Source organism: Juglans regia, chromosome 14, assembly GCF_001411555.2.
Source record: "Juglans regia cultivar Chandler chromosome 14, Walnut 2.0, whole genome shotgun sequence".
Lineage (NCBI taxonomy): Eukaryota > Viridiplantae > Streptophyta > Magnoliopsida > Fagales > Juglandaceae > Juglans > Juglans regia.
This window is the reverse complement of record NC_049914.1, coordinates 7,509,550-7,523,245: the sequence shown is the minus strand read 5'-3', so window position 1 is coordinate 7,523,245 and position 13,696 is coordinate 7,509,550. Positions and strand designations below refer to the sequence as shown.

At 33.1% G+C, this 13,696-nt stretch overlaps 1 protein-coding gene across 3 annotated transcripts; it reads right to left on the bottom strand.

Moving 5' to 3' along the window:
- Positions 1–3,439: 3,439 nt before the first annotated feature.
- Positions 3,440–13,356, bottom strand: LOC108984861 (beta-glucosidase BoGH3B-like). Of its 3 annotated transcripts, XM_035685123.1 has the most exons (10): positions 13,045–13,336; positions 9,672–9,882; positions 9,081–9,171; positions 8,349–8,494; positions 7,673–7,916; positions 7,202–7,306; positions 6,933–7,115; positions 6,029–6,230; positions 5,913–5,940; positions 5,710–5,826 (listed from the first exon to the last, which is right to left on the bottom strand). In XM_035685123.1, the coding sequence occupies exons 1-10, from the start codon at positions 13,208–13,210 to the stop codon at positions 5,790–5,792; spliced, it is 1,413 nt and encodes a 470-aa protein (XP_035541016.1). In that variant the 5' UTR covers positions 13,211–13,336; the 3' UTR covers positions 5,710–5,789. The 3 variants fall into 3 exon arrangements, with proteins under 3 accessions (XP_018812487.1, XP_035541015.1, XP_035541016.1); XM_018956942.2 differs by lacking the exons at positions 5,710–5,826; positions 5,913–5,940 and adding an exon at positions 3,440–4,238 and having other exon boundaries at positions 13,045–13,356; XM_035685122.1 differs by having other exon boundaries at positions 5,062–5,940.
- Between the last annotated feature and the right edge of the window lie 340 nt (positions 13,357–13,696).

Below are 13,696 nucleotides of genomic sequence, written 5' to 3'. Positions count from 1 at the left end.
TGTCTGTGTCCTTGTACTTAGCGAGAAAGACAGGTAGGTAGTTAATGGTGGTTGGGACCTGCTATCCCGCTGTCATGGCGCAGGCAGGCTTACCTGTCCTTCTTGCTCTTCCTAAAATTATAATTTTTGTTTTCTTGTGCCAAGCAAAAAAAAAAAAAAAAAAGAAGTGCTCTTGTTAGGTAATTAAAAGTCAAATCTAACTTTCTCGAGGGTAAGGACTGGATTGATTATGTTGGATTTTATCAGAAAATATGAGCTCCCCCTTATCACGTTACATATTTTCCAAGGGGGTGAGCTTTGATCTTCTTAGCTAGGTTCTACTTCTGTTTGAAAACACAATTATTTTTAGATATTTTTATATAATTTTATTATTATTCACAAACTATTTTTTTACTATTTATAAATCATCTGAAATACTCATAATATCCAAACGTAAGTTGTCTAGTTTTACATTTAATGATCACGAATTAATTTAAATTTAATATAAAGTGAGAAAGTTGTATCAATAATTTGAAATTATCTGATGATTTTTTTATTCTTTGTCTTCTTTTTTCTATATCTATTTTTTATTTACGGTTGGTAATAAAAGAAAACCATATTTAGAGAATTCTACAATCAAATATTTTTCTTCTTTTGTCAAACTATTTAATTCAATCTAAATGGTAGTAATTCTAACAAGGATAATTTTAACAACTTCATAAACCTATTCTCTTAGGATATTTAAAATATTTTAACTTTAATGCTAATTTATTTCATGCACCAATTAGAGTTATAAAAGGACAAGGAGTGCATAGTATGGTTAATGGTTTGACTTAAGAGAAGTGTTAGGTTTTCAAAGAGATATTATAAAAGTAAAGCTTACAAACTAATGTGGTTAGATATAATTTATTTGATTTACTTTTATTTTAAAAAGAGTTTTACAATTTAATGTAATACGATAAGTTATATTAGTTTATAGTTTTACTTTTATGAGATTTTTTCTTCTTTTTTAACAAACATTTATCTTGGCTTAATAATAACATCCTTGCTCATAAATGAGAAGTCATGGGTTTGGATATTTATGTACATGATTATTAAGAAAGATGGAGATTTATATTGATTATTCATGTTTGTTATGAACTCATTAGGTATAATTCACTCTTGAAAACTAATTTACAAGGGAAGGGTGCCTAGGGGCTTATAAACCATTAATCAATCCCATACTTATTCGATATGGGATCATAACAACCACCACGCTCCGCAGCCGACGTTTACGGTGGTTTCGGCGCACACACGGGCTGGTTGTGCCCTAGGTCTTTTTTAGCTCCAGGCGAACACTGCCATGCCAGTATCACCTCCTATGCTGCACGATTGCAACCGTCGTATCATGATGTTAGAAGTAGAGTGACTCTGATACTATTTGTTATAAACCTACTAGGTAGAACTCACTATTAAAAATTAGTTTACAAGGGAAGTGTGTCTAGAGATTTATAAACTATCAACCAATCTCATATTTACTCGATGTAAAATCGTAACAATGTCATCGATTTCCCAATAATGGGGCTGAGATCAAATTATGACTCAAAATCGACACGAGGAAGGTGAAGAGGGTAGAAGGAACCTTGGGAGTCGGCCAGTCGCATAAATGTGAGTAGAGTAATTGTATGATGGGGACCATTTCAATGCCAATTGCCTATTGATCGGAATGGGTGGTGGAGTTATATACATTCAATAGATCTTAATTTTTTCTAAAAAGATTTTGTAATATGTGAAAAAGTATTACAATGTTAAGGGATCTAAAAAATTTCTTGTGTTTTGATTGAAAATATGTTTGGGGAAAAAAATTTGTTCGAAGCCTTTTTTTTATTTGTGGGAAAATAGTTTTGTTTTTTATGTTTTTTAACACAAAAAAAAAGAAGAAGATGTAATTGATTAGGTAAAAAAATATTTTTGAGGTTGTTTTTGTGTTTAGAATTTAGATGATTGGATTGAGAATTATTTTTTTTTCCAAAGAAATCAATGAAATATCCCACACTCAAATTAGGCATTAATAAGCCAATTCAATCTCAAAGTTATAAAGTCAATATTTTTTTTTAATTTTTTTATTATTATTTTTTTTCTTGTTGTAAGATTGCGCAATCCGCGTAAAATCCCCATTTAATCGAACAACTTTTGGCAAAATCTTGTCGATGGTCAAGCTTGAGATCTATTAACTCCTACATTTTGAATAACAATACATTTTCATATATGGAGCATTTTCATTGCACTAAAAAACTATCATTTCTATTTGAAAAATATTCTAATCACAAAGTGATTGTATAAAAATAATCCTACAAAGTGATGTGGCTTCATATAGTTTGTTAGATTGTAAAGTTATTTTTATTATAAAACAGATCTGACAGATTACATAAAATCACGTCAGTTTGTATGATTATTTTTATACATATATGATGATTTGACTTTCAACAATTAGAACCATCTTTCCAAGGAAATTTGCTACAGATAGTTGCAATGTACTAGCTTCATCACCCACTTAATCAAAGCAAAAATGAACCACCAAAAGTATATTAAATTGGGCTTCATTGATGGGGAACTTTGAGAATCAACAAGACCAGGGATCAACAGCCACAAAACTATTTTTTATTTATTTTCTTGAATCTCTTGTATGGACATTCAGACTCACCTTCAAATTAAGGATAAGATAGTATGAACTTCAATTAAACTTCGAATAGGGAAAGAAATGGTTCTCACCAACCTGCGTATAAGAACATTGTGGCTGGTTAAGCTTTGTAATGAAATGGGTTAGTATGGCTAAACAACATTACTTATTTTCTGTGGCTAATCTCTCTCTTTCTTTTTGTTTCAATTTCTCCATAGAAAACGATCAAAAGTCTTAATCAAGCTGCTTCTCCCCTGGTTTAGTTTGGATTTTCAGCTCTCCCTATACCCACCAGCAAAGTATCTCATCCAAAACCAATGCTTCTTCCATGCTCTTACATTTATTTCATCAATTCGAATTCCGCCTTTTCTTTTCCGGACAGCATTAAGATGGAAAATGGACACATTACCATGATCCATGCTATGGAGAAGAAGATCCCTGATTGCATCTAGCATAGCATTGCGAGGAATGCTTGAGCAACAAGGAAGATGTAAAACATGTCCATGCTAACAGCAAGAAGACTCCAGCACTTTAAAATAGAAATGATATCTATGGGTTTATGCCACATTTTTTTTTTCTTTTCTAGATATAATATAGCTATTTTGTAACCATATAATTTAATCCATACCTACACTTAAGTTTTTGGATTAGATGAGGTCTTGATATCTTATACCAAGGCTTTACTGGAAGATGAGAGATTGCTAATATTTATCTTCCTAAAACCTTGTTAATATCATCTACTGAGTTTAGAAATTTAGTGGGGAATACGAGACAATAATAGATTGGAGCCAATAAAAAGCCTGCCATGAAGTATCCAGCCACATAGGGCCATCATACATATAAACAGATGAACAAGGCCAAACAACTTACGCTTATTCAGCAAACCATAATATAACTTCCACAAAAAGGATGGATCTGTCCCATGCACTCTATACAGGACAACAATTATAATTAGGAGCCAGTAGAAATTGGCCTGTGGGAGAATAAGAAATACATGGAGTACAGACAACTTTCATACCAGTGGAAAATCTATGAGCCAGCTGTTTCTCCTCAAGTGTTTATGAGAAAATCTTATTTTTTGAACCGGCCTTGATTACCTAACTAAATCAGTTCGGAGACTTCTTCTTAGTGCATGTCAACCCAAAGCCTAGTGGGAATAAAGAGTCATGTGAATCAACACCCACATGCAAAGGTAGTTGCTCAACCTGTTTAAACCATGTCACTGGGAGTCGACCCTCGAATTCATGATCCCCAAAGACAACATCAGCAATTCCTCCGCCTTCACTTCCAGGCAACCAAGCAGCAATCAGAGCATATATCTTTTCCAAAAGCCATGGCTCTAAAACTAGGGGTCTTCCAGATACCAGAATCACCAATGTGGGGATGCTGTCAGCGACTGCACTTATTATGTCAGCTCCTTTCAAGGGGATTATAAGCTCTGAATTATCACCAAGGGTCTCTACATAGGGTTCTTCGCCAACAGCTACAATTGCAAAAGCGAAATCTCGACGTGCTAAGGTCTCTACTGATGGATATTGCTCATAAACTATTTCTGTTTCTTCTCCTATTGCTTCTTTAATGGCACCCAAGATTGTTGTGCCTAAAGCGCAATGACACCATAAGTACAATGGCAGTGTACATCCAATGCATTATGTTAAAAGGAAATAAAAGAGCAAAGCATGCATAGATGTTTCTTCTCCTATTGCGTCTCGTCCATAGATGTTTTCTCACAACAAATATCCAATAAAACATCGATTTTTGTTTTGCCATAGAAGAAAAAAGAAAATTTACTTTGCACCCCTAGACTACCACCCATTTTTTGAATTGCACTCCAAACTACCCAACAATTTGTTATCCCAAACCACCAATTTCTTTCTTGCATCCTCCATCCAATTCACACGTTATGTATGACAAAACCCTAAAACTTTCGAGCAAATTGTACTTATAAAAAAAAACATTCGAGCAAATTGTCTGAAATGCCTTTGCTGAAATTTATTAGAAGTACAAAAAATAAAAAATAAAGGGACCACCCACGGGGTGGTCGATAATGGCCAGCCCTTCTGTGGACCAAGGGGTGGCTGACACAAACCATTTTTTTATTTAATTTATGACTTTTATTTATTATTCTCCTTGTTTATTATGTTAATTATAATTTAAGGGTAATCAGGTATTTTTTACATTTAGAAAGAAGGTGTTTTAGATAATTTACCTGATGGCTTTTGGGTTCCGTCCAATTAGCCTGCAGATGGATGTTGGTTTCGGTAGTTTAAGGTGCAAAATAAAGTTCTCCAAAAAAGACGACAGAGAGAAAGAGCTTGACTGACATAGCAAAATACTTTTTTCCTTCTTTAACTATGAGGTTATTTCTTTGCTTTATTATTATTATTATTATTATTATTATTTTGTTTTTTTTTTTTGGGGTTGTGGAGGGTGTAAGAGATGCTTATAGAGTAACATATGGCATGATTCATTTGACTACTCAAGATAGATTTTTGATCATATATCACTAAAAAAACAGAATGAACCTGAATAAGCCTTCGATTGCTTATAGTGTTTTTTCTTGTATACTTCCTGTATACTTGGACTATGTCTATTTACTTATTAATTAAAAAATTTTATTACTTAACCAAAAAAAAAACTGATTCAATCATCTTCCAAAAGCCAAATGCAGTAGGTCATAAGTGTTCCGTGCCTTTCCTGGAGAAAGAAGACATATTCTCTGCTTAGGACAATATGGATGCAATGAAGGGGCTTGACCGAATCATCGCCTTCTTTTCAAGCACCATTAGAGAGTGAATCAAGATGTTCTTGAAGTAATTTTATCACTCTTTTGAGGTGGTTATCTTCCAAAGGAAGTAAAGCACCACAAAATTTTTCTAATTCCCAAAATAGAAAATTCTACATTAGTCGACCATTACAGGTGTACAGTCTTTGTAATGTGAGATACAAAATCATCTCTTAAATCATCGTCACCAAATTCAAGCATGTTATTCACAAACTGATATTACCAATGCACTCAGTTTTTGTCCCTGGGAGGCTTTTTCATGATGGCACCATCCTATCTCACAAGCTAATCCACGTATGAAACACAAGCAAGGAACCCAACAAGAACCCACAAAAATTAAATCTCGCCTTGATACATAGTCTAATATTATGGTCTGAACAGTTGATGAGCAATAGCAAATCCACTGTACACCAGCAAAAATATTTAGGGTCAAGCAGCATGTGCAGTGTCCCAAACACAAAATCAAAAGAACCAGGCAAAGCAAAATACCTCAATCGTCCTATGTTCATGCACTGGTCTACAAAAATGGTGTTTAAAGATGCAATAGTATGAGCTCCAAAAAATATTGCTTGATATTTTTAATGTATAACACTGAAACTACATACCAATTGTAATGCTGTGGCTACTTCCTTTCCAATCAGCTGTCCACCCGCCACACTGATATCCAAGATCATCAGCATGTGTTCCAGCAACAAGGATTCTTTTAGCATTCCTATCTAATGGAAGAAAAGGGTTCTTGGGATCCTTTCCATTTTTCAAAAGAACCAAAGACTTGCGGACTGCTTCACGTGCTAAATCTCTGTGCAACTGTAGAATATTTCAAAGCCAAAGCTGTTTCTCAGTTTTGTAGTACTAAATTCGTTGAGGTCACACACCATAGTTAGATGCTAATTACAAGCATTCAATTATTGCCACAATGCATTATGATATGATCTACATTATTTCAATGAAAACAGTGGCAATACAAATGTTTCTGACAATATTTGTCCTCATTATTGTTGCACGATTAAGGTTTCAGGTGATACTGAAGTTAATTTTTGAGGCAGCCAAAATAACTATCTACTAAAGTGATAGAATTTTTAGCAACTAGTTCAGGCCATCACACCATCCTCCAGGGGATTAGAATACGAGAAGGGGCTTATAGTTTAATTGGTTGAAATGTACCACTCATAAAAATTATACTGTAGGTTTGAAGAGAGGCCTATAAATTTTCCAATTTCCCATCATTTATTGGGAAAAGAACAGAGAGAGAATCTACTTTCTGATTCAAAAAATGTCTCCCCCTCTTTATATCTATCACAGATTAAAGGGCAGAAGAAGGGTCACATTCAAGGGAATGCGCGGGGCTTGCAAACCCTAGGACTGCAAATATCATTTCTCCACATTCAAGAGAGAGATACTAATTCATCTTGATGAAAAGAGGGAAAGCTTTTTGTATTTTTTAGAGAGATGCACTTAAACTTGCCAAAAATGTCAACACCACCATGGTCTAAATTTTTCAAAAGTTACCTTGCAACCAACTGTATTGAGCAAAGATCTACTAGCGAAAGGAAATTCAAAAAGACCAGCAACAAACTTCACTCTAAGTATACGTTCAACAGCATCATCAATCCTGGCCATTGGTATCTCCCCTGATTCAACCAGAAATGTCAAATCCTCCACGAGTAGTTCATATCTGAAAGGCACCATCACCTGCGTCTTTTCTTTGTCAGGAAAAGAAAGATAAAATAATGGATGCAACTTTAGTTTAGGCTTTGGAATTGGATTTCAACCTATACCATGTCTATTCCTGCATTAATGGCAGAGGAAATGCAGTAACGATAGTTTGAGCCACGAGGTTCACTAAGTCGGTCAAGTCCACGCCAGTCAGAAATTACAAAACCCTGCAGCAGAATATTGCCCCAAAATTTATCTAGACATACCACAACTTTAATCTCAGAACTCAAAAAAATAAAGGACTTCGATACTATAATTGCAATTTCCCTCATTGCTTCCCCAGCCCTCAGAGACCCACATACTTTCAATTCAGAAAAAAATTAAAGAAAGAAGATGAGAAAACAGACCTAGAGATTAACTTATCAACTGATTGATCAACAAGAAGAAAATTTGGAGACTGAGAAGCTAGAGTATAATCGACTAAATGTGCCAAACTACTTTTCTGGTGATTTTCCAAATGACCAATTATGATACTGTAAATTGACCAAAAAATAAAAATCAGTTCGTCTCAGAATCAATACCAGGATTTTTACCTTGAAACCTAGCTTATCTTTTAAAATTTCTGTCAGGAGAAAATGGTCAGCATGCAGTTTGCGCCCATTCCAGCTAGAATAGGATGCCATAATAGTGGAAACTCCCTGAGAAATACAGTCCAGATATGGTGCCATATGTATCTTCTCTAATTCCTCATATGATAATATGGTATTACCCTCATTTATTCCCCCATCAGTTCCCCCATCTCCTACAAAATGCTTTGCGCAAGCAATGACATTGTTTCTGGAATCAAAAGTGGTATTATGAGAAGAGTCCATCGGATGTCTGCTACAGAGGAATTGACAACCTAGGTATGTCTACACTATGTGTAGGCATGCTATATTATGGGTAGGTATGTCTACATCATGTGCAGAAAAAAGGAGACAAGGGGAGTACAAAGCTTGGAACTATGAAGAGTTTAGTAGTTCAAATATTTAAGAATCAACTTATATGAAGACATGAAAATATAATTTTAGATACAACAAAAGTACAACTAGGGAGGAAAGGGGGCAGCAAAATCAGACTGTTCTTCAGTTGTCATATTTATTTTCCTCACCAGTACCAAACGTTTCAAATGATAGCGAATGTAGAAATGAACTTGATAATGAGTAAATATATCAAAAATTTGGTCATTAAAGAAATGCATATAGAACAATATCAACGACTTTTCTCTACCTCCCAGCCACAAAAGGGTAGCCTTTTGGGTGTTCAAGAGGTGGCTGGCCCTGCAAGCCTGTGACAATGGAAGTCATTTTTCTAACAATTTCAGTGTCTTCACTGTAACTTTCATAGCATCTTCCCCATCTGGGATCTCTGCAAACCTGTCAGAACACATGTAAATTAAGTTCTCTTGATCATATCTTGTACACAAGACCTAAGGGTCATGGGGTATCAAAAAGGACGTGCTGGCCAAGAAATTTAACAGAAGTAGTGCCATAAACGGGGAAAAAAAGCAGAGCAGATGACAAGAAGACACAACTCCATAGCCAACAGTAGGTGTTCAGTGTAATAGGATTTTATCATAAATTAGGAGATGGTTTACCAGCAAGGATCTTGCTTACAATTTACATACAGAGGTTCTAAACATTCAGACTAGTTTGTTAACTTCTTTACAATACAAGAATGAACCAAATTATCGAAATGGCAACAACATTCATAGATAAAACTCAGTCAATATCGTCCACAGACATTCCCAAGCACAAAGAACTGCAATCTTCTTAAAATTAAATACCAATTGCCAAATTTCAAGCAACAATGTGTTTAAACGTAGTTGGGTTGCTGGAGGAAGCTTTACCCATGATGGGTATCGCACTGTAAACATCATTTATCAGTTAAATTCAACAAGTGGAACCACTTACAAAAAAATAATGCACCAGCCAAACGTTACATTACTTTTATAACACTTACAGCCACACAAGGAGCAAAAGTATAATGAATGCCGCTTGCTCTAACTTCAAGAGCAGTTGCTTCCCCAATCTTTCGAGCTAATTCTGCATCCCTGTCACAAGTTTTAAAGTACATGTGGTTCTGAAGCTACAACTGGCTGCTAAAAATCTTATAAGAAATGTCAGCAAACGAATATTATTTTTTTAAATTTTTATATAAAATATAATAAACAATTCAATTTTTTTAAATTTTAAAATAATAATAATATTAAAAAATAATATTTTTTTAAAATTTAATCTTTCATCTAAAACCATCTCATTTCATCTATAAATCCAAACCGGCCCTAAAGTTAGCTGTTATATTTCTTTGTAATTTAACTACCCCATAAATGAAATCCTTTTTTATTTTTTATACCCATGTTTCGATTACTAAAGCATAAACTAAGCTGGCGATTCCCAACAAAGGATATTAATAGATTGTTCTTTCCCTTCAACTGTTTGCTTGTAAATTAAGACACAAAATCTACCATTTCCCCCCATCTTTTGTTTCCAGCAGTCTTTTCATAAACTGAACCAGAAAATCAGGAAGACAAGGTCAGAGTCCAACACTAACCCGGTAGCTCCAAGGCCAATATTGTGAGGAAAGATAGTGGCACGATGTATACTATTGTTACCATGAACCGCATCAATCCCATATATGAGCGGTATCCCTAACCGTGACTCAAGCGCCGACTTCTGAAACCCGTCAACCATATCGGCCCAATCCGACGACTCTGTTTTCACTTTCCCAAAAGGTCCACTCCCACAAGCACTAAGTATGCTCCCTACAAAAAATAGCCCATCAAATGCAAGGAATTTTTCAGGAATGATTTTTACAAACTCCTAAATAAATAAATTCTACGTAATTTTTTGTAAAATAATGAATTCAATTTTAAAAAATTATAAAAAAAAAACAATTCTTTACAAAGAACTTGTATATAATTTATCTATTCGAGACTTTTATTTAACATTACTCGAAAATTTTTTACGTCATGTTTTTCTTTCTTTTTTTAATGTACTTTTGAAGGAACAACACCTATGAAAATTTTTAGATATGAGTTCATTGCTTGTAAATTTGGTCCGATCCTAATTAACGAAAATATTATGTTATTTATAAGTTTGAGGTGTATTACACTGTTTATTCTTGGACTCATTATATTTATAAACATAGTTAAAGTATTAATGAATTATGTTATTTAGAAGTCTAGCGTGTAACACATCACTTATCGTGAGTAAGTTTGTGAGTCATTATATTCATAAAAGGATTAAAGTACAAATATATTTCTAGAAAAATAATGTGGCACTTGAACAAGGAGGTAACGCTTATTAGTAGTTTCATTTATTTTTATTGTAATCTTATTTTTTAAAATAAGAACAAAAAAATAATTTTTCCTATTGCAATTCTACACTATTTTCCGTTAATTAAGATTGATATGGTTTGTAATGGATGGATTATACACAAATATTATTATTTAAAAAAAAAAACAAATTCCAAGCTAAAACAAAATACAGTAATTAGTGACTAATGAAATACATGCAGACATAACATTAAAAAAATTCTCTGAAGTCTTTGTATGAACTTGAAGGCTTTAAGTGCAAGAAAGATAGATATGCAAAAAGACCATTAAATATTTATTTATTACTTAATTAATGATGTTCAAAATTAAGGTTGTAAACTCTATTTAATAGCCTGCTCGGTTAAACTCGAATCGAACTCGACTTGTGAAAAAACAAAACTCGTTCGTGAAAGCAGTTACCCGCTCGAATTATAAATGATACATACCCGACAAAACTCGACTTGACTCTGCTAAGACTCGTTAAGGTTCGCTGGTTTATGCTCGAGTCGACTCGTTAGCTCGGCTCGATTAAAACTCATTCATATATTAATAAATATATACACATACCTATGTATATACACACACACACACACACACATATATATATATATGTAGTATCTAATAATATAAGCATACCACTTTTATAATTAAATATATAATATGTAATCTAATTATTTATGTCTATATAATGAATATACTTCGTAAGTATATTTTATAATTTGTGTAATAATTAGTAGATAAAATTTAATAATTTCATATACTAATATATGAGAACCATATATGAAATAGATATATGTTATCATATTAAGTGTATGTATTAATAATATATGTAAGCATATAATATATTGTTATTTTGCATAAATATCAACTAGTTAGATATTAATTATTTATAAGTTTTTTAAAATTTTATAATTTAATAGAGAATCTACTTGTTAGTTGTATAAATTTAATATTAGATTTATTTTATTAATTATTAAATCTTATTAAAAAAAAATTTCGAGCTCGAGCTCGAGTTGAGAGTTTAACTTATCAAGTCGAGTTCGAACAAAAAATTAAAAAAAAATCTCGAGCTTGAGTATTTTGAATCAAGCCGAGATCAGCAAGCCAAAAATCGGCTCAGCTTGACTCGATTACAGCCCTATTCAAACTATTTATATCGATAATAATCAATGTTGTAGAACCCATTTTATATGAACAAGAACTTAAGATTCTTAAGCTCATGAATGAACACGGAGAAAAATTAATTCAATAGGACAATTAGAGCTGTACAAAAATTAAAAAACTCAACTCCGGTATCGACTCATCATTGTCAGAGTCAAAGTTTTTTTTTTTCTTTTAAAGTCAGAACTAGATTTGCTGCCTAGCTGACTCCAACTCTTATAAAAGCATGGATTATTTATATATTGATCATATATACTCATATAAAAAGTCTATAATTTATATAATAGTATCACTATCATATTTCTAATTTATTTTTCAGTTGTTTTATTTTTGTTGGTTGTAGTTGGAAACAATACTTGGCTTGTTGTTGAGTAGCTGATTGTGTTTCTTATTTATAATTTATTAAGATGATGGACATTGTCATTGGACCATGATAACTTATGGTTGCTCTTACTTGTTAGTTTTTATTTTGAGGCCTTATGTGTTAGCTTGTGCCTTAATTAGCTAGATGATTGAGCATTTCTTTTGTTGTTTTTAGTTGATTTGGGAGTATGAGACTCTAATATGAACGATAGCATATTAAGAATAACCTAAAAAGGACTTACTATATACTTAAATTTCTTTAAAAATTTTTATTTTTTTATTTTTTAGGTTTACATAGCATATGAAATATTTTTAGTTATATTTCTTGTTTTTGGATATCTAAAACCTGTTTCTTATTATTTTTATTTTTGTAATGTTTTTAATAAACTTGAAACTTGAAAGCCCATAAAAAAATATTAATACGTAAAGTCTTGTTTAAAAATGAGCTAAATATTAAGAAAAAAAAATTTTAAATTCGACTCTGCTCCAACTCAATCGGAATTTAAATTTTATGTAAATTGGAGTAGGAGTTCGAATTCAAACTCAAAAGGTCTAGTTTGTTTTCATAAATTATTTCGTTACATTTAATAAATAATTAAAATTTTTAAATTATAAAATAAAAATTATATTAAAAAATTATATTTTAATAATATTTTATTTAATTTTTAATTTTTACTTTATGTAAACAAAAAGAAAAGCTTGTATGTCGCTTATAGTTGACCGCTACAGTATATCACTCTGAATTTATTTTTTTTACTTAATGATTAAAGAATTGATTTTAAGTGTATTTGTGTATTTTTTATTATTTTTAAAATATTTAAATATATTAAAAATATATTAAAAAAATAAACACAATAAATAACTAGCGGTATAAACGATGAGTAGCACCGCTCTGTAAACAAACAAGACTGTCAAATTGCAATCAGATTTTCTAATTCCGACTTCGGCTGAGTAGTACTCAGCCCTATTCGGAATTTAAAAGAAAAGAAAAAAGAGAAAAACATGTTTTCGACATACATATACGTACAAACGTTAGCAACGTCTTCCACGGGAATAGAGAGAGAGAGAGAGAGAGAAGCGCCGTACCGATGGAGAGGTGTTTGATGGCATCGTGGGAAGCGACGCGGCGTTCAATCTGGGTCATCTGGCCGACCTTCTCTTTCAACGTCATTCGAGGGAGCAGGTCTTTGATACGAGCCTCCACGTGTGCTTTGGAATCTCTGTACTCCTCGACCTCCGCGGCTTTGCTCATTTTTCCGATCGGTCTACGTGCCTCCTCAACTCAACGACACCTTCCACCTAGCCACAGCAATGCAATACTGAATCGACACACACACACACACTTCAACCACCACATGTTACACATGTACTTGTCTTGTCTTCTCTTAAAAACCAATTACCACTGCCCCTTTCTTATATCTATTTTAACAGTGTTCCACGTTGGAATGGGACCCACCTTGCACTTTCGTGCTGTCTTCTCTTCTAGGCTTCTAGCTCCACATGCGGCCCTTAATTCGAGAGTCAAGAGTCAAAATTATTTGGTCCTTGTTTGACTAAATAATTCAAGAGTCAACAGTGGCAGCTCAGTGGATAGGGACCACACGCCCACTGGTCTTTGATAAATAGTTTTCGCAGCTAACGCTTCCGTAGAAAAAGAGAGATCCTTACCACCGGTCGGTCTGGTCTGATCTCTTCCAAATAACAGCTTTTTAAAAATATTTGTCACGTAAAATTTCCG